The 27,763-nt window shown below is 57.2% G+C and overlaps 1 protein-coding gene across 1 annotated transcript; it reads right to left on the reverse strand.

Moving 5' to 3' along the window:
- Window positions 1-279: 279 nt before the first annotated feature.
- Spsb4 (splA/ryanodine receptor domain and SOCS box containing 4) lies at window positions 280-22,079 on the reverse strand. The gene is made up of 2 exons (XM_048334510.1): window positions 21,350-22,079; window positions 280-407 (listed from the first exon to the last, which is right to left on the reverse strand). Exons 1-2 carry the CDS (start codon window positions 22,077-22,079, stop codon window positions 280-282), a joined length of 858 nt encoding a protein of 285 aa, XP_048190467.1.
- Window positions 22,080-27,763: the final 5,684 nt, after the last annotated feature.

Raw genomic sequence — 27,763 nt, forward strand, 5'->3', positions numbered from 1 at the left:
TCGGCAGGGGCCACGCCGCATGGTTTCCTGCCCTGGTGTGCTGGCCATTCTCTCAGGTCCAGGAGACGGTGTCCGGAGGCCCCCCGGGTCCCGGTGGTGGGCAGGCTTGACCCCCCCCCCCCAGCAGGAAAGCTCCAGGCCCTGCCACAGAGGTGGGGCTTGGGCCCCTGATGCTGCTTGTGGGCATTCTGTACTTGACAGCGGGGGGGGGGGGGTGTCGGCCCCGCCGTGCCGTGCCCCCGTCTCTGGGCATCGTGGGGCGTGGGGCGTCCCGGGCGGTCACTGGTACTGCAGGTAGTTTTTGAGAGACTCGGGCAGGGGCAGGGCCGCGATGTCCTGCAGGCGCTGGCGGCCCAGGGCCGAGCGGATGGCTCTGCGGCACAGGTCCATCAGCGGGAGGGGCTCGGCTGCGGAGAGAGGGGAGGGCGGCGTGAGGGTCCCCCGGCCTCCACCCCCTCCCCCCGCCATGGCCTCCTGGGCCCCGGAGGGCGCAAGGTGGCCCCGCGCCTGCCACCCTGGCTACTCAGGAGGAGGCTGGGAGCTGAGGATCGCGGCTGGAAGGAAGCCGCCCCCCCCCCGCCCCAGCCCTCGCCAGTTCCCCAGTTAACCACCAAAAAGCCACAAGTGGAGCCGTGGATCAAAGGGGCCGAGCACCAGCCTCGAGCACCAGCACCGAGGGACAGCGCCCGGGCATTGCATTCAAGCCCCAGGACTGACACGCCAATAAATAAATAAATAAGTGGGGGGGAAGGACTTAGCTCATATGGGGTCCTGCATGAGAAAGAAATGGCTGCAGCTGCTTCCCGAGCCCCAACCCCCCCACCCCGATATCGTCCCCCCCCCCAGCAGAGAGAGGACCGGCCAAGAAACCAGTCACCACCCCCCTCTCCTCATCCCTCAGCTCAGAGTTCTGAACAAAGAGCCACCGTTGCAGGTCACGGTGGGGGGGGGGGGAATTCCTTTGTGGTCATCGCAGACCACGGTGCGGACGGCGGCGGCGCTGGATTCGGCCCGCTGTTGGGTTTCCAGGAAAAGGAGTGGGGACGGCAGGGTGTGACCAGCTACCCGGGAGGAAGAGGCAGGAAGGCCCCGCACTGGAGGCTGGAGAGTGAGTGACGCTCTCTGTCTAGAATCGGAGGTGCGGCTCAAGCCGTGGTGAAGGGCTCGCTCAGCAAGCGCCGAGGCCTTGGGTTCCACCTCGAGAGCGTCTGGAATGTGCCAGGCCTTGTTGCTTCCCCAGGCCAAAGGCTGTGGCAAGCCCGGGTGGGACCCCCCCTCCCCCGTTCTTCCCGAGGACCGAGAGAGCTCTAGGATGCAGACAGAAGGGAGGGCAGGCGCCATGATGAGATGGCGGAGGAAGTCCAGAAGAGATCCCGCCAGCCCTGCCCACCACGGAGCCCCACAGCTAGCCTGGGGCGCCACACAACAACGCCCCGCTGGGAAGAGTCCTCACGACGCTGCAATCCCAGCCAGGCATCCGGGACTCGCGCCCGTCGTCCTAGTGACTCAGGAGGCTGAGGTCGGAGGATCCTGGTTCAAAGCCAGCCCGGGCAGGGAAGTCCCTGAGACTCTTCTCTCCAAGGAACCACCAGAAAACCAGAAGTGGAGCCGTGGCTCAAAGTGGTAGAGCGCCAGCCTGGAGCACAAGAAGCCCAGGGACAGCGCCCAGGCCTTGAATTCAGGCCCCACAACTGACTAACAGAAAGAACACAGAAAAGTAAATGGAGGAGCCGGAGGCGGGGCTCGGTGGATTGAGCACTCGCTCATGAGCCAAAGCATCCAGTAAGCGAGTTCGAATTCCAACAACAACAAAGCAAATGGTCGGCTGGGGTGAGCAGCTGGTACCGCTGCCCTGCTCCCTAGCTAGATGCCGGGAGCGCCGGGGCGGTAGCCCCGGGGGCTCACGATGCCGGCCTTCCAACGCAGGGAGTGTGTTTATCGGCCCTTTCCAGAGGAGCCGGCAGGGAGCTTGTTTTCCTCCCGCTCAGCGCAAGTAGGGAGCACGCTGAAGTCTTGGCATGGGGTCTGCCTGGTTTGGGCCGCTGGCTCCCCCCTCCCTTCAAAGGGTTCTGCGAGGCTCGCGCGGAGCCGGGAGGGAGCGACGGCTGAGTCCCTTCGGGGTGAGCCTGAGCCTCCGCCAGGCGAGGCGGCCCTGCCCAGGTGTGCTCACTTCACAGCCCCACGATGACGGGTAAGCGGCCGGCAAAGCGGGGCCGCAGCTGCTGAATGCGCAGACGCGGGCTCGCCCGACCAGAAGTGGGGTGGGAGGGGCCGGGTTCTGCCTCTGCGGGAGCACACGGGAGCGGGGCAGTGCCTGGCCCCGGCCTGGCTGACGGCTGACCCGCGGGGCTGTACCCTCGTTGGTGTGTGTGCCGGGCTGCTGGGACGAGGTCTCGGCCGTCGGTGCGGCCCAGGCAGGCCTGGAGACTCGGGTGCGGCCCGGGCTGCGCCTGGCCTCCTGAGGGGCTGAGATGGCGGGCACGGGCCGCCACACGCCGCTTTGAGGAGGGCGACTGTGTCTGCCCGTGAGCTGTGAAGGGGCGGGGAGGTGGGTGTGTACCTGGGTGTTACTCATTCTGGGCTGGCTTTGGCGGGGTGTGTGGGGAGGAGGAGGTGAAGGGTAGAGGACAGTCCCCCACCCCTCCAGCCCTGGGACAGATGGCTTTGGGAAGTGAAAGCTGTAGGAATCCCATTCCCAAGGGCCGGTCTGTGAAGACCTGCAAGGGAGAGAGAGGACCAGGCAGCCTGCGGGCAGCTGGCCAGCATAGAGGAGGCCCTGCTTCCCGGGGGGGGGAGGGTCCCTGGGCGGGGGGAGGGAGGGAAGTCAAGCCCAAGGCCCAAGGAAGAAGTTCCTCCCTGAGGAAAATGTGCGCTTGCTCAGGACTTGCATTAAGACTCATTTAGCAACACCGATTAGAGAGCTATAAATAGCCCCAGCACCCGGTCACAGGCCATAAAACACACTTTCCCCTCGCTGCCAGCCTGCCCTGCTTAATTGGGGCTCCAAATAAAATACCTGGAAGGCTACCTTTAATGGAGGGCCCTGGTTCCCATGGTGACCACTCCCTAGGACAGGATGCGGGATGCGGTAGAGGCGGGAGGCTGGGGCCGGAGGTGAGGAAGGGGGAAGATGGGGGGGGGGGGAGGAGGGCCAACATCGACGGCGCCAGTGAAGCATGGGACCTGAGTTCGGATCCTGACTTAGCTCCCTAACAGCCAGCCGGGTGACCTCTGATCTGCTTCCTTCTTTCTCTGGGGCTCCCCCCCCCCCCGCCCCCGTTGAGCTGCCACCCCCAGCAAGCAAGAAAGGCGGAGCTCTCTGAACTCATTTAACTCACTTGAGGCAGGCCTGGGTCTGATTCCAGGAGGACCCATCCAGCACAGAGCGGGGGGCCCCCCAAGACATAATCTCTGCATCTCTGAGGAATCCAACATACACACGCACAGAGTGTGTCTATTCCAGAAGGTTCCCCGGGCTATTCCCCTGTCTCTGCTCCCTCACTGTGGCCTCCTTCGGCCTCATTTGAATGCTACAGGAGTTTTTATTTTCGTTCTTTAGCATGTGTGAAATACAATGAGGAAGGGGTGTCCCCCTGGGAAACCCAGACGCCCACTGCGGCAGGCCTTGGGCTCCCGACGGTGCCCGGGAAGGCGGCGTTTCCAGCCGCGCCTCGGTTAACTAGGTGGGAAGGGGCTGTCAAGGAGAGGGAAGGGCTTTGAGGGCTTCTCTTTTTTCAGTACTGACTGGGGTTTGAACTCTTCTCGCTGCGGCTAGGACAGCCCTCTACCACTGGAGCCATAACCCATAACTCCCAACTTCTTTTTTGCTTTTCTTTTTTTTTTTTTTTTTGATGCCGGCCCTAGGACTTGAACTCAGGGCCCGGGCGCTGTCCTTGAGCTCTCGTGCTCAAGGTTGGCGCTCTACCGCTTGAGCCACGCCTCCACGTCCAGCTCTCGGGTGGTTCACTGGAGATGCGTCTCATGGACTTTCCGGCCGGGCTGGCTTTGAACCATGACCCTCGGATCTCAGCCTCCTGAGTGAGTAGGGAGGGTGACAGGCCAGGGCCACCGGCGTCTCGCTCTCTGCATCTGCTTATTCTAAGAAACGGGCGTTCGCTTTCTTATTGCTTCTTTCTTTCTTCCCTGGGTTGGCCTTGACTCTCAAGTCAGCATCCCAAGTGGCTGGGATTGCAGGCGTCAGCCATGGTCGCGGGGCTCGGCGGGTTTCGCTGGCTACCTGACCCGGGAAAGCCTTCGCTCTGGCGTCACCTCCCTGTCTGCGCCACCAGGTGGCGATGTAGAGTCACCACAGGCTCCCACAGGGGAGCTCGTTTCTATGAAAAGGGGCGTTTCGTGTCAAAATGATGATTAGGTATAAAAACTAGGATCCGCTTGATGATCACCGCAGAGGCAAACCTCTGAGGGGAATGGAGTGGTTAGAGGGCGACATGCCGATCCCATGCCTTCTGACCCTGCTAGTGAGAATCCAGATGCAGTCTGGCTAGGAAACCCCCAACTCTGCCAGTTCTTAGCTGCGTGTCGTCCTGGGTTGAGGACGACTCTGTGTGGAGCAGACATCAGTGGAAAGGGGAAGCCACTGCTTTACCTGCGGATCTGGTAGGTTTCGGGGCAGCCCGGTGGGATGACAGACGGCGCGTGGGCCCCTGAGGGGATATGGAGCAGTTATCACTGCAGGCAACAAGGAAGCAGCTCTAGCAATGGGGGGAGGGGGGAGGGGAGGGCTTGTGAACTGCCAGAAAGCGTCACCTCCGTGGCTGCCCACGAAACCTGCTGCTGCTGTTTAACAACTTCAGTGGACGTTGTTTTCCAACCTCTCTGTACGGCTTCTGGGAGGGGGCGGGGGTGGGGGTGGGCACAGAATTCTCTTAAAAAGTAAAAAAAAAAAAATTGTATTGGTTCACTTCAAACCTCCTCCAAACTCTACTGGCACAAATTAAGTGACACTTTATTTCCCCCAGCTTGAATGGGCCAAGCTAGCACCTCATAAAGTGACGGGGGGGGGGGGAATAGTTGGCCGTTTTCGTCAAGCCGGGGCCACAAAGACTCACTTGTGCCGGGCCGGGCCAGCTGCGCGGACGCAGGTATCTGGGAAGTCGAGTCCGCAGACACAGCGACCCCACCTCGCACGGGCCACCTGCGTGCAGGAAGGACCCGGGGCCTGGCAGCCCCTTGACGCCGACAGGCCATCTCCTCCCACAGATCACCAGAAACAACACCCACCGTGGGGCCGGGAGGAGGAGACGCCCGGAGTGTGTACCAACGCCTCAAAGAGGCCTCTGTGGGCCGGCCAGTGGGGGCCACGCAGGAGGCGGTGCCGCGTGTGGGGGTCGGCCTGGCCTCCCCGCAGGCCCTGCTCAAGGAATCCGCCCACAAGCTCCCCTCCTGCCCGCTTTCCGTATATGTGGTGCTGGGGAATTGAACCCCCGGCTTCATGTATAGGAGGCAGGCACTCTTGCCACTAGGCCATATCCCTAGCCACAGAAAGAGCCTTTTCAACATTCGTGACTTGATTTTTTTTTTTTCCTGATCCTTTCTTTTGCTTTTCGGTTGGCTATGGGGTTGAACTCAGGGCCCCTGAGCCTCTTTGCGCTCAAGGCTAGCACTCCCATCGCTTTGAGCCACAGCGCCACTTTGCTTTTGAGTGGTTCATTGGAGGTAAGAGTCTCGCGGGAACTTTCCTGCCCAGGCTGGCTTCAAACTGAGATCCTCAGATTTCAGCCTCCTGAGTAGGTCGGATTACAGACCCAAGCCACCGGTGCCCAGCTTCAATTCTATTAAGTGGCTGGGAAATTTTTTTTTTGGTAAATCACAGGGTTTGAACTCAGGGCCTGGGTGCTGTCCCCAAGCTTTTTTTTATGCTCTATGACTTTACTTAAGCCTCAGCTCCAATTCTAACGTTTTGGTCTTCAATCAGAAATAAGAGCCTCACCGGCTTTCCTTCCCAGGTTGGTTTTGAACTGTGATCCTCTGATCTCGGTTTCCTAAGTAGCTAGGATGACAGGCGTGGGCCTCGGGTAACCTGGCTGCCTTTAGTTCATTTTTTAGACAGGGAGGGACTCTCACTTTTGTCCAGGCCAGTCTCTGACCAAGATTCTCCTACCTCTGCCTTCTGAGAAGCTGGGATTCCAGGAGCCAGGTCCAGCTTCTATTTGGTAAACAGGAAATGGCTTATTTTGAGTAGCAACCCCCCTCTTACTGGGATACCGTGACAGTTGATCCTGATGCACAGGATAGCTCCCAGGAACCCACCGGAGGGTAATCTACATAGCAAGGAAACAGGGAACAAAGTGACGATTCCATTCTGGGCCATATGGAGACAGACAGATTTCCTCACATGGCTCAGTACAGCACGCCATTTAAAGCTGAAATCATTTATCTTTTAAATTTTTGCATTTACTATTTTGGGGTCCTGGTTGATGACAGATACCTGAAATAGGTCAAACTGGACAAGAGGAACGCTCCTGGGCTGGGGTGAGGGTTTTCCTTTCCCCTCTGCCCTTGCGTGACTCACTGGATACCAAGGCTTGCTGACCTGCTCTGTGGTGGTACCAGCTTACCATCTGGCCCTCCCTCCCAAATACAATTATCTGTGGATGCGGGCATCCGGCCTTCCTCAGGTCACAGGAGGCGGGAAATGGTGCCCTGGGAACTCCCTCCCTTGTTCCCCGGCTGTAGGGACGGCGATGTTTGCATGGCCCCGCGGTGGCGGCGGAGGTGAGCGATGATGGCCTGTGGGCAGAGAGGGACCTTGTGCCACGTGGGGTCCCGATGAAGGGAGGAGAAAATCCCCCTACCACATGGGGCCTCGGGGACCCTCCCTGCGAACCCCACTTGTGACCTCAGTGGTGCCCGCCTGCGGCTCTGGCTCACCTCCAGGTCTCTGGTTGGGGTCCCAGGTCCCCTGTTTTGGAAGTTACTCCTACCCAGCCGGTCCTGTGCCGGCCCCGCCCACGCCCCTGGCTCCGCCCAGAGACGGCCCCGACCACACGGTGAGCCCCGCCCGCCGCGGCAGTTCTTACCCAGGGGTAGCCCCGCCCATCGCGCCAGCCCCGCCCACACTGCTAGCTCCGCCCACGTGGGCACACCCATAGTAAACGGGTCCTCTGCGCTTCTGTGATAGCCCCGCCCACCGCCCCGCCCCAGCCCCGCCCACCTCATTAGCCCCGCCCACACCCCAGCTCCATCCTGGCTGGCCTCTGCCCAGCATCCTGGCAGCCAAACTCTCTCCCTTCCCCTTCAAAGAAGCCATGCGCAGCTGAGCCAGCGCATCTACCTGAGCTCTGAGGACGGGCGGGGGTTGGTGCCCAGCCTCCCGGGGAGCGAGGGGGAAGAAAGCCCGCAGGTGGGGGCGCAGGTGGGGGCACCGGCCCTGCGCTCAGCGGGGACAGGAAGCCCCCCCCCAACACACCATGATGCATTTGTATTCACTGTCGCCATGGTGCTACAGGCAGCAACACGGAGGGAGGACGCAGCTGCAGAGAAGCTTATGCCTCACTCTTTCCACCACCTCGCAGCAGCAGGGAAATCCCTTCCAGAACATGCCCTGGGCACTGGGGCGGGTGGGGGGGTGGAGATGGCTCCCTCCGGGGACAGTGCAACGGGCTGAGCTCCCTCACCCAGCGCAGGGTGAATGGCGGCGGTGGGAACGGCCTCACCAGCTGGCCGGGTGCCAGTGTGAACCCGGGGCAGTGCGGGGACAGGGCCAGGGGCCGCGTTACCAAAAGGCCCCGGGGTGTGTACACCCCAACCCTCAGGCAGATGGGGAGCGGTTCCTGGGGTGCCATCCCTGGAAAGACAACGCATCGGGCCAAGAAGTGTGTGCCAGCAACTGTGAGGTGGGCAATGGAACCCCCTCAGAAGGAGGGGCCCCTGCAGCCTGGATGGTGAACGGGAGGGAGGGAAGGGAGGGAAGGGAAGTGGATGGACAGTGAACGTCTGAAGACACCAGTGAACCATCAGTGAAGGCTTCTTGGAGGAGGAGACATACACAGGGTTCAGGTCCTGCCAGTAGAGAAGGCATACCCCCCCACCCCCCAGGCCGCCGTAGATCTTTATGGGTTATCTCCAGGAGGAGGCCCCAGCCCCCAGCTGCTGCTGCTGCGTGCAGCCCGGGCCCCCTCCTTGCCCCAGGAGTGATTGACAGGGCAGCTGTCTGCGGGGGTCACTGGGGGAAGGGCCCAGCACGGTTGGCAGCCGAGGCTGCTGGGAGCAGGCGGGGGCAGGGCAGCCATCTGGTTTGGGTCAAAGGTCTCCAGGGAACAGTTTGATTTATAGGCCAGTGCAGCCACCCAGGCCGCAGGGAGGGCACACGAAGGCCCGGGCAAGGGGTTGGGATTTGGGGGAGGGGAGGGAGGCCCGGTATGTGTGTGGTGGTGGGGGTGGGGGGGTGGGTAATGAATGGAAGGAGGAAAGTTCTGGGCTGAGCCAGCTGCTTCCAGTCTTCGGAAGCCTCAGGTTGCCTTTAACAGAGGAGAAACACGGCAACAGGAGAGTTCAGTATTGAGGACGGGGTGGGGCGGGGGGAGAGGAGGGGGAGCTTGTCTCAAATAGTAGCGCACCTGCCTAGATAAGCATGAGGCCCTGGGTTCAAACTCGGAACTGAAGGAAAGGAAACACAGCATTGGAAAAGTCAAGACGGGTTTGTTGGCTCTGCTGCTGCCTGGGTTTGATCCTGGATGCTGCCTTTCTGCTTGGCCACAAAGACTCTCGTGGGCCCTGCCAGTGGCCTGCAGAGGCCGTGGCACTGAGGGGGAGACTAGGAATTGGTGGGGCTGGCGTGGTGAGGGGCACCCCTCCCAGTTCTCTTGGGATGAAAGGGAGTGACAGGGGCCATCTCCTCTGAGACTCAGCAGTGCACCTGGTACGCCATCTTTCTCTCTCCTGGGCTATCAGTGCGCTCGGGGAGTCCCGTGGCTAGCTCCGGTCACTAAGGCTAGCCAAACCTAGCCTGACAACCAAATTTAAAGAAGACCAGGCAAAGAAAGCAGTGGGCTCGGCGGGGGTGGGGGGGGGCACTGCTCTTGTGTGCTGGTGACTCACCACCATAACCCTAGTTACTCAGTAGGCTGAGATCTAAGGATCTCTGTTCGAAACCAGACGGAAAGTCCACGAGACTCTTATCTCCAACAAACAACTCAGAAAATGCCAGAAGTGGGCACTACATACAGCTCTAGTGGTAGATCACTAGCCTTGAACACAAAGAGGGACAGCTCGGGGACAGTGCGTAGGCCCCGAGTTCAAGCCCCAGGACAAAAAAGAAAATAGAAAAAAGAAGGCACCGGGGAAAGCAAAGGGCCTTTCAGCACATCCTGAAAGGGAGATTCAGAACCTGATGGTCAGGCTAGGCGCCTGTCACAGCCCGAATTCCCTCCTCACTGACAGACGGGGTAAGACGCCACGCGCGGAGCTTCCAACGCGTGAAGCACTGAGCCGGACAAAGGGACGGCCACCCACTGGGGACCGCCAGCCACGGACAGCGCCATGCCTCTCCCAGCCAGCTCCGTTGGGCAGCAGGGGTTCCCTCGCAGAACAAAAAGCTTCTGTGGCAAGATTCAAACGCCCCTCTCTGCATTCTGCCCATTTATGGCGGGGACTTTTTGAAGAAGAAGAAGAAACCCACCCCAAATCCTGACCTGAGCCATGAACCCATCCAGGGCTGGAGTACAGCAGGCAATTCATCAACCAAACCTTCCAGAAACATCACCTCACCCACCGTGAGGAATGCAGATGAAAAGCCTATCGGGGGACTGAGAACTGCGGAGGGAGGGGGCTGTGATTGAAACCTGACAGCGGGAGACTTCCAGCCGGGTCACCCCGGGGGGACGTCCGGCTAAAGCCCAGCTCTGGCCTCTGACCTCTGCCCTGGGCTTGTTTATGCATGTCTGGGTTGGGGTTGAGGTGGGAGCTGGCGGCCAGACACATAATGTGGGGAACAAGGAGAGCCTTCCGCGAGTTTCAGAGATCTGCTGGGGAGCAGCCACCGGGCCCGCCGGGGGTGGGGGAGGGGACGCGCACATGGGCTCCCTTCAAGGATGCCGCCAGTTCGGTGGTAGGTACGGTGAAGTTGTACTGGGTGGGCAAAGAATCCCCAAACCACCCCAAGCCTTACGTGTGCCCAGGGCCTTCCTGGGTTTGATCTCCATAGAGGCTTTCCTGCTAAGGGAGGCTTGGGGGCGTAGGGGATGGGGTTGCCCCCAGACCACCGCGCCCTACGGCTCATCCAGGCCATCTCAACGCTGCCCCTTCTCCCTGCAGGGGCCTCAGGCTCTCCCCCTCCTCCCCCTCCTCTGAATTCCGGGCATTCCTCCTGTCAGCCCCCCCCCCCCCACTCCCCAACCAGGCCCCTCTGCCATTCTCTGAGGGATCCGCACAGGGCCACGCCATTCAACATGGCGGCCTCCAGGGCACCTAGACCAGGGGTCTTTGCCTACAGCCAGTGCCACCGAGGCACCGCCATCTTCGGGTTCACCAATGCCACTTCATTTTCATTACACAGCCGCCACAGGGGCTAGTGGCTATCTGACTGGATGACCACAGTGGCTGTCATCCAACAAATCTGAGACCGTGGAATGATGGAGACCCTGGAGGCCACTGCCCGGTCCCCACCTTCCCCTCTGAGGGGGGGATACCAAGGCACAGACAGAGTATAGATAACAGGCAGCTGGGGCAGGGAAGTCCAGGAGATGCTTATCTCCAGGGAACCACCAAAAAAGCTAGAAGTGGGTAGCGCACTAGCTAGCCTTGGGTTAAAAAGCAAAAGGACAGGAGGAAGAAAGATGGCGCCGATGGAATAGGGAGGCACCCCGACTCGCTCCAACGGCATAGTGAGCTGGGAACCCCAACACCCAACACCCCACCAAGAACCCAGCAAAACCAGCAGCCAGAAGCAGTGGAGAAACGCAGGAAAACAAAAAGGAGCAAAAAAGAAGAACCGAAAACCTACACGGAGCCGGAGATTCACCGGGGCACCCTCCCCCCTCCAGCCGACCCTGGCACAAACAGGGTCAGGCTGGGAAAGGGGAACCCGGCGATCGGCAGACAGGCTGCCAGGAGCGCAGAATTCATATAGGGGGAGACCCCACGGACACAAGGCAGGGTGCGGACCAAGACACACCGGCAGCGACGAGAAGTTCGGGTCCACACCGGGTTCGGACAAGGGAACCCAGCGCGGCAGAAATCGGGAACCAGGGAAGCCACCACGACACTTAGCCAACCCCTGGAGGGCCAACGGCGGCGCGGGACACACACACAAAGCAGCAAAAGTGAGTGCCCTCCCTCCCCCCTCCCCCACCCCTGAGGGAACAAAGAACCCACAAATCAGGCGGGGAAACCCCCATCAGGCGCTGGGAAGTCAGTTTAGCAGGGGAAGGGCTCAGCAGCACCAACACCCCACAGGTTCCTGAACTGGCAGAACCGGCCCCGCCCCCTTCCCAACAGGGGCCGGGAGACAGCCGGTTGTGCAAACCCCACCTGAGGCGCCTGGACCTCGCAGACTCTTACAACTAAAACCACAGGCGCTGGTGGGCAATACCAGCCCAGCAGGGTCACTTGAGCCCGATCACGTCCCCCCTCCTAACAGCGGAGGTGAGGTCTGAAGGTGCCAAGCCACACCCGGACAGTCGATCCCACTGGGCCCCACACGTACCCCCCCCCACACAACGGACTCGTGGGAGGGCGCAAGCACAACCCAACAAACCAGGACTTGCTCTGGGAGGCATATCCCGCCGAAGTGCCTGTTGCACTGAACGCACAGCGCACAGGAGGGCGGGGCCCCCGGCGACAGCGCCCGCTCTGGTAGGCGTACCCTGCACTGGTGGGTGGGGACACAGCGACAGCACCTGCTGCCCGTAGACACGTCTACACAGGAGGGAGGGAGGAGCTACAAACCAAACCTGAGAAGCCATCCAGATCTCCAGATGCGCAAATCACAAAGAAACATAACTCAGTTCATCAAAGGGCAAGCCAACTCGCCAGCTCCAAAAAGCAGCACGACTGAAGAGGAGATGGAGACTAAAAAAGCAAATGAGGCCATGTTAACAGGAATGATCGAAAGCGTCAGAAATGAAATCAGAAAACAATTCCAGGAATTTAGAGCGGAAATCTGGAAGGACACCCAGGAAGCCAAGAAAGAAATGGAAGCAAAACTGGATACAATGCAAACCTGCTTTAAAGAAATGGAAGCAAAAATGGATACAATGCAAGCTGCCTTTAAAGAAAATCTCCACATCCTAAGAATTGAAATGCATGAAAAAATAGATTTAAAATACAACTCTTTAAAGGAAGAAATCTCCACGATCAGAGCTGATATGACAACCATAAATAGCTCTCTGACATCCATAAACTCCGCAATTGAAACCATGACACAAAGAGTAGACCATATAGAATCCAGAATCTCTCGCCTGGACGATGAAGCAGCTGACAACAACCAGAAAATGACCACACTCCAAGAAAAGGTGAAGCTTCAGGGAAGACTAATCCAGGAACTAATGGACAAAGACAAGAGATATAATCTGCGCATAATTGGAATAGAAGAAGGAGCCGAATACCAGAGCAGAGGGCTTAATCATGTTCTCAATAAAGTTATTGCAGAAAACTTCCCCAATCTCACAGGGGACCCCATCCAGGTAACCGAAGCCTATAGGACACCTGGCAGGCCAGACCCCAGGAAAGCCACCCCAAGGCACATAATATTCAAGACTTCAGACCTCAAGATTAAAGAGCAAATTCTGAATTCAGCCAAAGCGAAGAAGGAAACTTTTTTCAATGGGAAGAGGATTCGAATAACATCCGACTTATCCACACAAACTTACCAAGCTCGAAGCGAGTGGAAGAACACCATCCAAGTACTCCAGAATAACAATTTACAACCTCGGATCAAATATCCAGCGAAATTGGAGTTCACATTCGAAGGGAGAACCAGATCTTTCCACACCAAAGAGGAGCTAAAGGAGTATGTGAATAAAAAACCAGCCCTACAGCGAATATTAAGAGGGGAACCCCACCCAACAGAGATCGTAAAAGACACACAGACAGAATCAGAAAGAAACTTCAATAGCCAAAGCCCAGCAGAAACACAAGCTCACTAAAGACAAGAAGAAAAAAAAAAGAAGAAAAAACAGCCCACCAAGAAAATGGAAGGAGAAAAAACACCCTTATCCTTGATCTCTTTAAATATAAATGGTTTAAACTCCCCGATAAAGAGGAGCAGACTGGCAGAATGGATTCGCAAACAAAAAGTTGACATCTGCTGTCTACAAGAGACCCACCTTACAGCAAGGGACAAAAACAGGCTTCGAGTAAAAGGATGGAGCAAGATCTACCAAGCAAATGCATCCACCAAAACGGCAGGTGTAGCCATCCTGATCTCAGACAAGCTTGACTTCTCTTTAAAGTCCACTCAAAAAGACAAAGAAGGACACTACATATTAATACAAGGAAAAATCCAGAATCAAGAAATCACGGTGATAAATGTATACTCACCAAACAAAAGAGGCCCGACATATGTCAAGCAAATTCTCAAAGAATTACAGAGCAAGATAGACGCAAACACAATCATAGTGGGTGACTTTAATACTCCTCTCTCTCCAAGAGACAGATCCAACACTCAGAGGATTAGTAAGGGAGCTGAGGACCTAAATAACACCATTTCCCAAATGGATCTAACAGACCTATATAGAACCTTTCACCCCACAGAGACCCAATACACCTTCTTTTCAGCAGCCCATGGATCATATTCCAAAATAGACCACGTCATAGCCCACACAAAGAACCTCAGCAAATACAAAAGTATTGACGTCATCCCATGTATTATATCTGACCACAGTGGATTAAAGGTAACCCTCAACAACAAAGGATACCACAGAGCCTATACACACTCTTGGAGGCTAAACCCCACGCTGCTATCCAACACTTGGGCCACAGATCAAATTAAAGATGAAATCAACGAATTCATAAGCCACAATGACAAAGAAAACACATCACAAAGAAACCTATGGGACACAGCTAAGGCAGTTCTGAGGGGCAAGATCATTGCACTCAGCACCCACATTAAAAGAATGGAAGCAGAGCAGGTGAATACCCTCACGATGAAACTAAAACAACTGGAGAAACAAGAAATGACAGAATCTAAAACGACTAGGAGAGGAGAGATCACAAAGATTAAAGAAGAGATAAATCTGATTGAAAATAGAAAGACCATTCAACAAATAAATAAGACTAAAAGCTGGTTCTTTGAGAAAATAAACAAAATTGACAGACCCCTTGCAAGACTTACAAAAAAAAGAAGAGAAGAGACTCATATTCGTAAAATCAGGGACTCCACAGGAAAAATTACAACAAGTACACACGATATTCAAACAATCATAAGGAGCTATTTCCAAAACCTCTACTCAGCAAAAAACAATAATTCTACAGAAATGGATCAATTCTTAGAGAAGTACAAACTGCCCAAACTGAACCAAGAAGAAATAAATCAGCTAAATAAACCAATAACTTACGGTGAGATACAGGAGGTAATCAAGAACCTCCCTACTAAGAAAAGCCCAGGCCCAGATGGATTCACCAACGAATTCTACAAAACCTTTAGTGAGGAGCTAATTCCAATACTCCTCAAACTCTTCCGCGAAATAGAAATGGAGGGAGAAATTCCAAACTCATTCTACGAAGCTAATATCATACTAATTCCCAAACCAGGCAAAGACCCAACAAAAAAAGAGAACTACAGACCAATATCACTAATGAACACAGATGCAAAGCTCCTCAATAAAATATTAGCTAATAGGATCCAGAAAGTGATCAAGAATATCATACATCATGACCAAGTAGGCTTCATCCCTCAGTCACAAGGATGGTTCAACATCCGTAAATCAATCAACGTAATTCACCACATAAACAGAGCTAAAATCAAGAATCACATTGTTATCTCAGTCGATGCCCAAAAAGCCTTTGACAAAATACAACATCCATACCTATTAAAAGCTTTGGAGAGAACAGGAATAGATGGAACATTCCTCAAAACAATAAAAGCCATATACAACAGACCAACTGCTAATATCATATTAAATGGAGAGAAACTTAAGTCATTCCCCCTAAAATCAGGAACAAGACAAGGATGCCCACTCTCCCCACTTCTGTTCAACATAGTGCTGGAATCCCTAGCCATAGCAATAAGGCAAGAGGAGGACATCAAAGGGATCCACATCGGCAAGGAAGAAATCAAGTTATCCCTATTCGCAGACGACATGATCTTGTATCTGAAGGACCCAAAAACCTCAGTACCCAAACTCCTACACCTAATAAACCAATTTGGCAAAGTAGCAGGATATAAAATCAACCCACAAAAGTCAGCAGCTTTTCTGTACACCAGCAATAGACAAACAGAAAAGGAAATTATGGAAACAATTCCATTTACAGTAGCCAAAAAAAGAATAAAGTACCTAGGGATCAACTTAACCAAGGACGTGACGGACCTATTCAATGAAAACTACAAAAATCTAATAAGGGAAATCAAAGAAGACACAAGGAGATGGAAAGACCTCCCATGCTCATGGGTAGGCAGAATCAATATAGTGAAAATGGCCATATTGCCCAAATTGTTATACAAATTCAATGCAATACCTATCAAAATCCCAGCCACATTCTTCACTGAAATAGAGAAAGCAATCCATAAATTCATATGGAACAGCAAAAAACCTAGAATAGCCAAAGCAATTCTAGGCAAAAAAAGCAATGCAGGAGGTATCACAATACCTGACTTCAAGATCTACTACAAGGCCATCATAACAAAAACAGCATGGTATTGGTATAAAAACAGATCGGAAGACCAATGGATTAGAACTGAAGACCCAGAAATAAAACCGCACTCTTACAGCCAACTGATATTCGACAAAGGAGCTAAAGATATACAATGGAATAAACATAGCCTCTTCAACTACTGGTGCTGGGAGAACTGGGCAGCCATATGCAGAAAACTCAAAGTAGACCCAAGCCTATCACCATGCACCAAGATCAACTCAAAATGGATCAAGGACCTCAACATCAGACCTGAATCCTTGAAACTACTGAAGGACAGAGTAGGAAAGACACTAGAACTTATAGGCACAGGAAGGAACTTCCTGAATAGAGTCCCAGGGGCACAACAAATAGGAGAAAGACTCGACAAATGGGACTACTACAAATTAAAAAGTTTCTGCACAGCTAAGGACATAGCCACCAAAATAGAAAGACAGCCAACGATATGGGAAAGGATATTTACCAGCACAGCAACAGACAAAGGCCTGATATCGGTCATCTACAGAGAACTCAAAAAACTAAGCCTCTCCAAGCCCAATAAACCTATTAGGAAATGGGCAAAAGAGCTAAAGAGAGACTTCACAAGAGAAGATATAAAAATGGCAAAGAAACACATGAGGAAATGCTCAACATCCCTGCTAGTAAAGGAAATGCAAATAAAAACAACCCTGAGATACCACCTCACTCCAGTTAGAATGGCCTATACTCTGAACTCAGGAAACAACAAATGCTGGAGGGGCTGTGGGGAAAGAGGAACCCTTCTCCATTGTTGGTGGGAGTGCAAATTAGTACAACCACTTTGGAGAACAGTATGGAGGTTTCTCAAAAAGCTCAATATAGACCTACCCTATGACCCAGCCATACCACTCCTAGGCATCTATCCTAAACAGCAAAATCCAAGATATCAAAAAGGCATTTGTACTACCATGTTTATCGCGGCACAATTCACAATAGCTAAAATATGGAAACAACCCAGATGCCCCTCCACAGATGAATGGATCCAAAAAATATGGTACTTATACACAATGGAATACTACATAGCGATTAGGAATGGTGAAATATTGTTATTTGCAGGGAAATGGTCGGAACTCGAACAAATAATGTTGAGTGAGACAAGCCTAGAACACAGAAAACAAAGGGGCATGATCTCCCTGATATATGACTGTTAACAAAGGGAGACGGAGAGACAGTAGAGACCAAGTCTGTGAATACTGTATATGTTCTTGATACATTGTATATTGCATATATGTCAACCTGACCTAGACAAGGGATAGAAAAACAGGTTGTAAGATATCATAAGAAATGTACACACTGCCCTACTATGTAACTGCACCCTCTTTGCACAACACCTTGTAAAAAAATTTATGTCCAATTAATAAAAAAAAAAATAATCGAAAAAAAAAAAAAAAAAAAAAAAAGCAAAAGGACAGCGTCCAGGCCCCAGGACTAACACAGACACATCTATCTATCTACATGCAAGTGCGCATGTGTGCATACGTTTGCAGCAGACACAGTGGCCTCTCCGTAAATTACTGAGACGAGAGCTGGGCTTTGCAGGACCATTGGGGTCTCCCGGGCACCTGGGAACGAGCAGGGGGGAAGGGGCCAGGTGGGGGTCAGGGGTGGTCCCAGGGGCCCACGGCGGGGGTATCCCTTGTAATCAGGGTTCCCAGCACGGCGAAGCCGGGGGTTCTCACGGAGCTCTATTTATAGAAAGCAGTCTCCCAGAAGGCTGGAGAAGTAGAGGAGAGCCAGCCCGCTCTCTCTACTTTCCAAGCTCATGCTGTCGGGGCTTAATTTCATTCCCCAGCAAATAAATCATTAAAGGAGGCCCCACGGGTCTCCCAAGACCTGATGGGGAAGAGCCATTAAAACAGCACGGCCCGCCGGTGAATTATAGAAAGCCTCTGACAGCAGCTCTAACTCACGCTAACCATCCCCTCTCCTTAACGGAGACACCAAACCCCGCAAACCAGCCAGCCACCTGATGTGGGCAAATAAATGTCACAGGCCGTTGGTTCTCCCCAGCTTGGTCCCCAGCGATGCCCCTGGCAGGGGGGCGGGGCCGGGAAGGAGCGCCACCCAGGCAGGTGGCCGGCCAACTGCCCTCTTCGGCCAGTTTGGCTCAGCACACTGAAGCCCAAACCTACAGCCATGGAAGGGGCGGGCACAGGCACACACCAGGAGGCTGGCTCCTGCCGGCAATGCCAGCTACTCAAGATGCTGAGACCGGAGGATCGGGGTTCAAAGCCAGCCAGGGCAGGAAAGTCCACAGAACAGCAATGGAGCTATGGCTCGAGTGGTAAAGGGCCGCCAGCCTTACGCACAGAAGTTCAGGGACAGCCCAGGCCCTGGGTTCAAGCCCCAGGACTGGCTTGTGTGCTCACGCCTGCATGCATGTGCACACATGTGTGCACACGCACACACACACATGAAAGGAAATGGTAATTGTAATAATACACTCCCAAAGCCAGTAGACTGGATTCCCTGGGCAAAAAAAAAAAAAAAACACAAAAAAAAACTCCCTGAAATTTAACAACTATCATTTCCAGCCTTAATCACAGTGATTTCCTCTGTCTGTGGAAGCAGTTCAAGTTAGAACTCGCCGAACGGTCTATACGTTGTTGTGTCAGGCCCTACCATTCACGGCCCGGGTACCAGGGCAATTTCTGTATATTACTCACATATTTCTGCATATTAGTCATATATTATTCATGATCCTGGCACCTCAGGGAGAATATATATAATGTATATATATATATATATATTTAATTTTTTTGCCAAGCTTGGGGCTTGAGCTCTACCATTTGAGCCACAGCTCTGCTTCTGGCTTTTTGGTGGTTCCCTGGAGATTAAGAGTCTCACGGACTTTCCTAACCAGGCTGGCTTTGAACTGTCATCTTCAGATCTCAGCTTCCTGAGTAGCTAGGACAACAGGTGAGAGCCACTGGTGCCTGGCCATTTCTCCCCCCCCCCCCCCGCCCCCACCAGCAAACTAAGGTTCAGGGGTGAAATGACTTGCTAGTCAGAAGCAAGACAGCCCTCCCGACCAGTCCTCATTCCACACGCGGCCGTCTGCATTTCTAAGGCCACAGCTGCAGTCAGGACTTGGGTTCGATGTGTGGGGCCCCCCCCCCAAAACCAAGCAAGCAGGCTGGCGGGGGTGGCCCTCCGCGAGTGACAGCCCATTCCCGTTGAGGGCAACAATGAGAAGGGAACCACTTCTGAATGTTGGGGTCCTGAAGTCGGATGTCTGGCCCCTTACACGGCGTCCAGCAGGCCTGCAGGCGGGGACAGAGGCGCAGCCCGCGGGGAGGGGTGGGAAATCACACAGAGGCCAGACTTCCGGCAGGACAGGCAGCACCTGCTGCTCCAGCCAACTGCACCACAGTGCCTGGCCTGCCAGGGGGGAAGGCAAAGCTATTCGGGAGATGAGACTCCAATCCCCCCCCTTCTGTATACTCTGTTCCACGGAGGGTGGGAGCGGGGAGACCCAACAAGACATGCACCAGGAAGGCTGAAGTGCGACGCTGTGGTAGCCAGGTACCAGCTTGGATCTCAGCCAGTGGGGAGAGGGAGAGGCCAGAGGTTGGAGGATGGAAGGACTTCCCAGCCCGTGGAGGCCCTGGGCAGGCAGGCGGGCGGGCGGCGGCCTGGGCAGAGTGACAGGACGGCTGAGACAAGGAGAGGGCGTCCTTGGAGCCACGCTGGTGGAACAGAACTCGCTCTGGCCCTCATCGATACCGGAAGCCTTGGGCAGCTGCCAGCCTGCTCTGCTGCTGCTGCTGCTGCGGGTGAGCCAATAAATACTTGTTGGCAGATCGATTAAACCATCTAGGAACGATGTGTGGAAACAGAGCTTCTCCAAGCGCGGTACAGGTGGACAGGCCTGAACAGCCAGGGAATCTCAGGATGCCAGGGCGTCCTGTCTATACCCAAAAGTCAGCCCTCAGCCCCACCAGGAGTCCAGACACTCAGCTGGGTGCCTGTGGCTCACACCTGTGATCCGCGCTACCCAGGAGCAAAAAGAGCTCAGGGACAGCATCCAGGCCCTGAGCTCAAGCCCCAGGACTGGCCAGAAAAAAAAAAAGCCAGAGATGGAGCTGTGGCTCAAGTGGTAGAGCACCAGCCTTGAGTAGAAAAGCAAAGGGACAATGGTTAATCTCTGAGTTCAAGTCCTGGTACAACACACACACACACACACACAGCGGATTGGGGTCTCCAGCTGTTCTTCTATGTCTCCTCTCCCCTTCCTGTGCTCTTCATCCACGAGCCAAAGACCATGAGACAAAAACGCGTCTTCTATCAGCCTCCAGGCGGAGGAGCCTGGTCGATGGGGTTGCGGGGAGGGAAGTCCCTAATCTCCCAGCCAGTCAATTTTCCAGTTCCAGTTCCATAAGACACAGCATGCTCAGTGCTTATTCTCACCATTGGAGTTATCTGATTGCCATACTTTCATATTTTTTTTTTGGTGGAACTGGGGTTTGAACTCAGAGCCTTATGCTTTCTAGGCAGGCACTATGCCACCTTGCCACTGACAGAGACGATTCTTAGACACTTCCCACAACCCCCCCCCCCCCGACTAAATTAACCCTTCTCAGGACCGACTCAAGCAGCTACAAGGCGGCTCAACTGAACAGTCAAGAGTCCAACAACGGCCAGAATGCACGCGCAAGTGACAAGCGTGCAGCGTGGGCCAGAGAACCCCGCCCGCCACTCACGGTTCTGTTGACTTGTTATCCACCCACTCTTTGCTCACTCGAGCACACGGAAGCTTGGCAGGGCCCAAACTGGGCCCTCGACGGCTTTCTGCAGTGTGACCTTCCGTCCCTCAACTGAGGACGGGAGCTTGGGAAAAGAGTGGGTCTCAGAGGTGACGGATCAGGGCGGGGTGGGGGAAGCCCACAAGTCTGAGCTCTCACAAGTGTCGCTTGCTCTTCCCTTTCCTGCTCTCTCTGAAGAGAAGGAGTCCGGGAGTGGCCTCCTTGGCTGACACTTGCAAATGGATAAAACGGGCTCTCCAGGTACTGTGATGGCTCACACCTGCCATCCCAGCTTACTTGGGGGGGTGGGGGGGAGGGAGGGAAGCAGACACGGGATCCCCTCAACCGCAGCTGAATTGGATGCGTTTCCCCCCCACCCCCAAACAAACGAACAAAAAACAACCTGCCATTTTCAGATGGGGAAACGGGAGACCCAGCTCCGACCCGCCCCCCCACCTCGCCCCTAGTCAGGATTGCAGATGGTGGGGGCACACCCACCCCCCCCTTACCCCAGCCCAGCCCACCACAGTCAAGATTGCAGATGGTGGGGGCGGGGGAGAAACTTGAGGCCAAACTCCAAATCCCCCCAGCCTCCCTCCCTCCCCCGCCCCCCCACCCCCCACCCCATCAGGGTTGCAGGTGGGGAAATTGAGGCCCCCCCCTACACACACCCCCCTTACCGCAGCCCACCACCACCAAGTCAGGAATCCAGCTCCTGTGTGGTGGCCATGACCAGGCCCCCCCCACCCCCCCCCCCCACCCCCAGCCCCACTCACGGTCCAGGCCGTTGATGTAGCGCATGGTGACCTCGCAGTGGCCCCAGACGGCGCTCACCACCGGGTAGAGCTTGCGGCCGCGGAGGCCGCGGAAGGCCACGCCCAGGTAGCGGCCGTCGACGGCGAAGCTGAGGGTGCCGGCGTCCATGTCGAGCAGCACGAGCAGCGAGTCGGGCGGCGCGAAGGCCTCGCCGGGGCCGAGGCCGGCCGGGTAGGCGACGCCGGGGCGGTCGTGGCCGTCGTGGTAGAGGCGCCCGCGGCCCAGGTCCCAGCCCCAGGACTCGGCGTCGCTGCCCACCAGCGCCGTGTAGCCGACCGAGTGCAGCGGCGCGCGCGCCGTGGCCACGCCCACCACGGCGTGCGTGCCGCGCTGGCGCGCCGGCCAGTGGATCTGCCAGGCGTGCAGGCCGCGCGCGTGCCCGACCTTGCCGCGGATGCCGTCGGTGCTCTGCGCCACCGGGTGCCGGTGGAACGTCAGCCGGTCGTCGTCCTTGACGAACACGTTGAGCGAGCGGTCCTCGGGGTTCCACGCGTGCCGCAGCTGCACCGCGGGGCCCGCCGCCGGCATGTCCAGCAGCTGCTCCAGCCGCGCGGGGCGCCGCCGCCCGGCGGGCTCCTCCGCGCCCCGCGCCGCCTCGCGCTTGGCCGCCGCCCCGGCCGCCGCCGCCGCCGCCGCCGCCGGGTCTCGAACCTCCACCGGCTTCAGGCTCCCCGACAGCTTCTGGCCCATGGCGTCCCGACCCCACCCCACCCCACCCCACCCCCCCTCCGCTGCTACCTGCCCGGGGTCCACACTCGGAGGAGCCACGGGTGGGCCGCGAGGCCGGGCGGCGGGGTTGTTCGGGGGCGCGGACCCCCACAGCCTCTACCGGGCCGCGGCGGGGGCCCAAGATCCTGCGGGGAAGGAAGCAGAGGGTCCGGGTTAGGTCAGCCACGGGCGGAGAGCCCCCCATCACCCCCCACCCCAGCACCCCCCCACCCCCCTCAGCACCCATGACCGTCAAGAGGCCCTCACCCCTGTCATCCCAGCTACCCAGGAAGGCCGAGACCCGAGGATCGGGGTTCAAAGCCAGCCGGGGCAGGACGCCTGGTAAGACTTTCATCTCCACTTATACACACACACACACACACACACACACACCACCACCACCACCACCTCCACCACCACCACCATCACCATAGGGGAAGCTGTGGTTTAAGTTGCACAGTGCAAGCCTTGAGCAAAGAAAGCTCTGGGACAATGCCCAGGCTCTGAGTTCAAGCCCTAGGACCAGCATACACACACACACCAACCACCACCATAAGGGAAGCTGTGGTTTAAGTTGCACAGTGCAAGCCTTGAGCAAAGAAAGCTCTCGGACAACGCCCAGGCTCTGAGTTCGAGCCCCAGGACCAGCATATACACACACACACACAATAGTATGTGCCAGGGACTGTGGCTCGTACCTGTAACCCTAGCCAATCTTAATTTCTACCAAACCCCCCCGCCCAGCAGAAACTAGTCACAAAATTAATGGATCCTAAGACACTGCCGATTGGACATTCAAGAAAGTCTTTAGCTGGCTTGGGGGGGGGGGGTCAACACGCATCTGTGGCTCACACCTGTAATTCTAGCTACTGGGGGAGGCTGAGATCTGAGGATGGCAGCTCAAAGACAAGCTGGACAGGATAGTCTGCGAGACTCTCTTCTCCGATCATCTATCCAAGTGGACATCGAAGAAAAACCCCTGAAACAACTTTGATTTTAAAATTCCACATAAAAAATTGCGGAATACATAGACATTAAAAAAAGAAAAGTTTAAGGTCAGCCTGGGCTGACACATAGCACGATCTTGGCTCAAAAGAAATATTTTTAACTGAAGTTCATTTTACATAGTTAACCAGGTATCCCAAAATACAACACCAACGTGGCTCAGAAGGCACTCAGCATGGAGTAAAATATCACATACTGAAAGCTTTTGTTTTAAGAAGCCAGTGAAGCAAAAAAAAAAAAAAAAAAGGACATAAACACATTAAAGTGGCAGTAAAAACGAAGTCCACAGTAATAACCACGTTGTTGTGGGTGAATAGCTGTAATAAAGTACTAGAAAGAAAACTCTAAAACCGGGGGGGCGAGAGGAAGACCCAGGTAAGGGACACGGCTAAGGCAAAGGGGTCCCCTGGTGGCAGAAATAAAGAAGCCTCAACGCTGGTCGATCACGCCCGTCATCCTAGCTACTCACGAGGCTGAGATCCAAGGATCACAGTTCGAAGCCAGCCATGGGCAGCAAAGCCCGAGACACTCTTATCTCCAATGAACCAGCCAAAAGCTGGAAGAGGAGATGTGATTCAAATGGTACAGCACCGGCCTGGGCCCCTAGAGTGGCTGTTTTAATGAAAAGATGCTGTGGGTGCAGAACGAACTCACCATCGGTGAATGAGTTCAAGAGCCCTAAACAAAGGTTGCATTCACAGATGTGGGTCACTTTGCCCACAATACAGACAAGGGAACTCCTGAGACGACCGGTCTTGGGCTCCCAACGGAGGCCATCTGGACGGCTCTAGGTGGGAATGCCTGAGGCTGCCTTCCTCTAATCAACCCAGGAGGCTTCCCCGGGCCTCTGCTCCCCGCATCTCCATGGGAACGCTCCCACGCTTGGCTGAGCCCCACCCCGAAGGTGGCAGCTCCGCTGTCTGCCAGCCAAGGGGGCAGGGAGTGCCATGAAGGAGGTTTGCTGGGCAGTGACCAGGCCAGCCGGCTCTGCAAGGTCATTGGAAAGAGACAGAGTCCTGAAGCCGGGAAGTGACCCTGAAGCTGCCTCCAGGCAGAGGGCTGTCCTGGGGGGGGGGGGGACAGGGGGGACGTGGCCCCCTCTATACTAGGGTAGCTGGTCCAGGAGTCACCCCTAGCCATCAGGGACTGAGGGAGGCCTAAGGGGACCGGACCCCCTGGGGATTTTTTTTTATTATTATTATAAGATCACAATTACCTTCCTATCCAATCTCACTGATCTCCCCAGATGGACTTTGCTCCCTGGTCATCAGAAAACGGAATTACCTGATCGCGACTCTGGGTTCAGGCAGGTGCCTAAGAGGGACCACACGGGAGGTGTATGTTTGTACGTGTGTGCTAGTGTGTACTGTGCCAAACTAGGCTTGAACTAAGGGCACTTGTCCATTAGCTTTTCCCCTCAAGGCTGGAACTCTACCACTGGAGCGCTGGTTGGTGGCTGTCATCCTAGCTACTGAGGAGGGAGAGATCTGAGGATTGTGGTTGGAAGCCAGCCTGGGCAGGAAAGTCCACGAGACTCCAGTAAACTACTCAGAAAAAGCCGTAAGTGGTGCTGTGGCTCGAGCGGTAGAGCACTAGCTTCAAGAGAAAAAGCTCAGGGACAGTGCCTACGCCCCGAGTTCATGCCCCAGGACTGACGGTGATAATGATAATGACAATAATAATAATAACCTCACAGACTTTTCTTTTCTGTGCTCAGGCTCCCTTCGAGCCTAAATCTTTAGATTTCCGTGTCCTAAGTAGCTAGGATTACAACCATGAGCCACTGGCTGGTACCTTCCATATTTACATTTTTTTAAAAGATTCTTCTAATAAATGGTTATTACTGCTTGCTAATCTGATGTCTGAAAAATGGAATCTTCTAAGATTTCTTATTGAATAAAATGAGGCACCTTGCCATAGGAGTGTTCACGTGTGTGTGTGTGTGTGTATGTGAATTGTCTGTAGTCTTTGCCTATGTAGTCTTCGCTTGTTGACTGGAGGAATTATTTTTTTCTTCACATTTAAAGAGATTAGCCCATTGCTGTCGGAACGGTAATTTTCTGTTTGGCTGTTGATGATGACTTACTTGCAGGTGTGTGTGTGTGTGTGTGTGTGTGTGTGTGTGTGCTGGTCCTGGGGCTTGAACTCAGGGCGTGGGCGCTGTCCCTGAGCCTTTATCATTTCAGCCACAGCTCCCTTTCAGGCTTTTTGGTCATTGGAGATACGAGTCTCCTGGGAGCTGGTTTTGAACCGTCATCCTCAGACCTCAGTCCCCTGAGTCGCCGAGATGACCAGCAGGAGCCATGGCGCCTGGTTGGAGGAGGGATTCTGAGGAAGGACGGGGGGGGGGGGGGTTCCCCCTTCAGCCTGAAGCTGCAGGATTTAGCTGGAGGGCAGGGGCGCCATGCGGGGGGGCGGAATGGCCCCTCACATTGCCCGGGGGGGAGGAGGCTGAGTGGGACGGTGGAAGGCTCCGAACACCCCAAATCCCGGAGGAAGGAAGGAAGAAGACGGTGGGGGCGCAGCACGGCTGGGAAACAGAACTTGCTCCCAGGTTCCTTCCCCGGGGGCCGCCGGTGGAGGCCGGATCGGAGCCCGGGCCCGGGCCCCGGACTTCTCCAGGTCCCTCTCCACAGCGCGCCCGCCCCCTGCCCGCCCCCGTCACCTTCCCCCGGGCCTGCGCCGGGGCGGGAGGGCTGCGGGACCCTCCGCTCCCCGGGGCTTGTGGGAGGTCAGGGTAGGGTCGGCGGCGGGCGGGGGGGTGGGGGAGGACGCGTTTGCCACGCGGGAGGTTCTGCGCCCTCCCCCCCTCCCCGCCCCATCCACCGGCCGCCCCGGGGAGAGCCGCGCTCACCCAGGTAACCGGCGCGCGCGCGGGCGGGCTGACCCCGCGCCCCGACCCCGCGCCCCCTCCCCGCGCCCCGGCCCCGCGGAATCCACCCGGACCGGACCGGGGAGGGGACCGGGGCGCTTCAGCAGCCCAAGGTCACCCGGCCGGCGGCGGGGGGGGGGGGATTGCGACGCCGGGGCCCCCCCGAAGCCAGGCGGGGTGCGGGTGTGAGCGCGGGTGTGAGTGAACCTGTGCGCGCGCGCGCGTCCGCACCGCACCGGGAAGACGCTGGCTTCGAACCCACGGTGCCCGAGAGCCGAATCTGGGCCCCCGGCGTCTCCCCAGGGCCGCGCGCGCGCCCCGGCGCCATCCGCCGAGCGAGGATTCCCCCCCACCGCCCCCCCGGTCCACCCCGGGCCCCCCGTCCTCCCCGGCCCGCCCGCCCGGCCGTCCCCGGCGCCGGGGTACTCACCATACACGGCGGGCAGCGAGCGCCGGCCCCGGGGAGCCCCCGACGCGACCCCGCGGAGGCCGGCCGCGCGCGCTCGCCGGTGCCCGGCAGGGGTGGCGCGGAGTTGGGAGCGTTCTTGGCGAAGTTGGCGCCCGGGCGGGCGGGCGGGCGGGAGGGGGGGGGCGCGCGGGAGGTCCGGCCCGGAGGCCGCGGGCGGGGACGGCCCGGGGGGCGGGCGGGGCGCGCGGGGCGCACGGGGGGTGGGGGGGGACGGGGGGCGCGCGGAGGTCCGGCCCGGCCGCGGTGGCGCTCAGGGCGCGCGGGGCCCGCACCTCGGCCGCCGCCCGCCCCCGGCCTCGTCGTCGGCTCGCGGGGGCTGCGGGGCGCTCATCGCCGCCCCCCGCGCCCGGGGACCCCCGGGGGCCTCTTTGTGCGCCGGGCTCGCCGGGCTCCGCCGCGGGCCGGCCCTGGCCCTGGATGCCGCCGCCGCCGCCCGCTCCCCGCCCGCCCCCGCCGGCCCGGAGGCTGCCGCTGAAAGCCGATCCCGCTGAGCTCATCCCGGAGGCCACTAATCCAATAGCCGCGGAAGGCGCGGCCGCCGGGAACGCCCCTCCCCCCGCCCCCCCCCGCCCCCCCCACCGCCCGCCGCGCGCCCCCTCCCACCCCCGCCCCCCCCACCGCCCGCCGCGCCCCCCACCCCCGCCCCGGCCCGCGCGCCCCCTCCCCCCGCCCCCCCCCACCGCGCGCCCCCTCCCCCCCCCCGCCCCCCCCGCCCGCCGCGCGCCCCCTCCCACCCCCGCCCCGCCCCGCGCGCCCCCCACCCCCGCCCCGGCCCCCCGCGCCGTGCTCGCTCATTCACGCGCGCCGGGGCTCCCCCCCCCCCCCCCCCCCCCGTCCGTGTCCGTCCGTCCATTCATGGATTCGTTCATTCATCCCGGCGGCGGCGGCGGCGCTGCTGGAGCGGCCAGGCTGGAGGCCCGAGGCGGGGGTAGGGGTAGGGGAGGGGAGGGGGAGGGGGAGGGGGAGGGGGCACCCGGGCCGGCTCGCGCCCCTTCCACGCCACGCGGGGCTTGCGCACGCCAGGGATCCGAGTCAGCTTTGCCACCCACCGACCCTGGGCGTCTTGCTGTGTCTCCCACCCCCCCCCACCCCCACTTCTCCCCGCCCACTGCTAGCCTGGAATGACAGATCCCAGGGGCAGGGTAGGGAGCTCCACTTCCCAGCTTTCTGGTGGTTAAATGAGATGAGAGTCTCACTGGGTTTGCTGCCCGCCCCCCCCCACCTCCCCCGGGGTTGGCCTTGAACCGTGATCCTCCCATCTCAGCCTCCTGAGAAGCTAGGATGTCAGGCCTGAGCCACCTGTGCCCGGTCTGAGAGTGT

The sequence above is a fragment of the Perognathus longimembris genome, chromosome 26, assembly GCF_023159225.1.
Source record: "Perognathus longimembris pacificus isolate PPM17 chromosome 26, ASM2315922v1, whole genome shotgun sequence".
Lineage (NCBI taxonomy): Eukaryota > Metazoa > Chordata > Mammalia > Rodentia > Heteromyidae > Perognathus > Perognathus longimembris.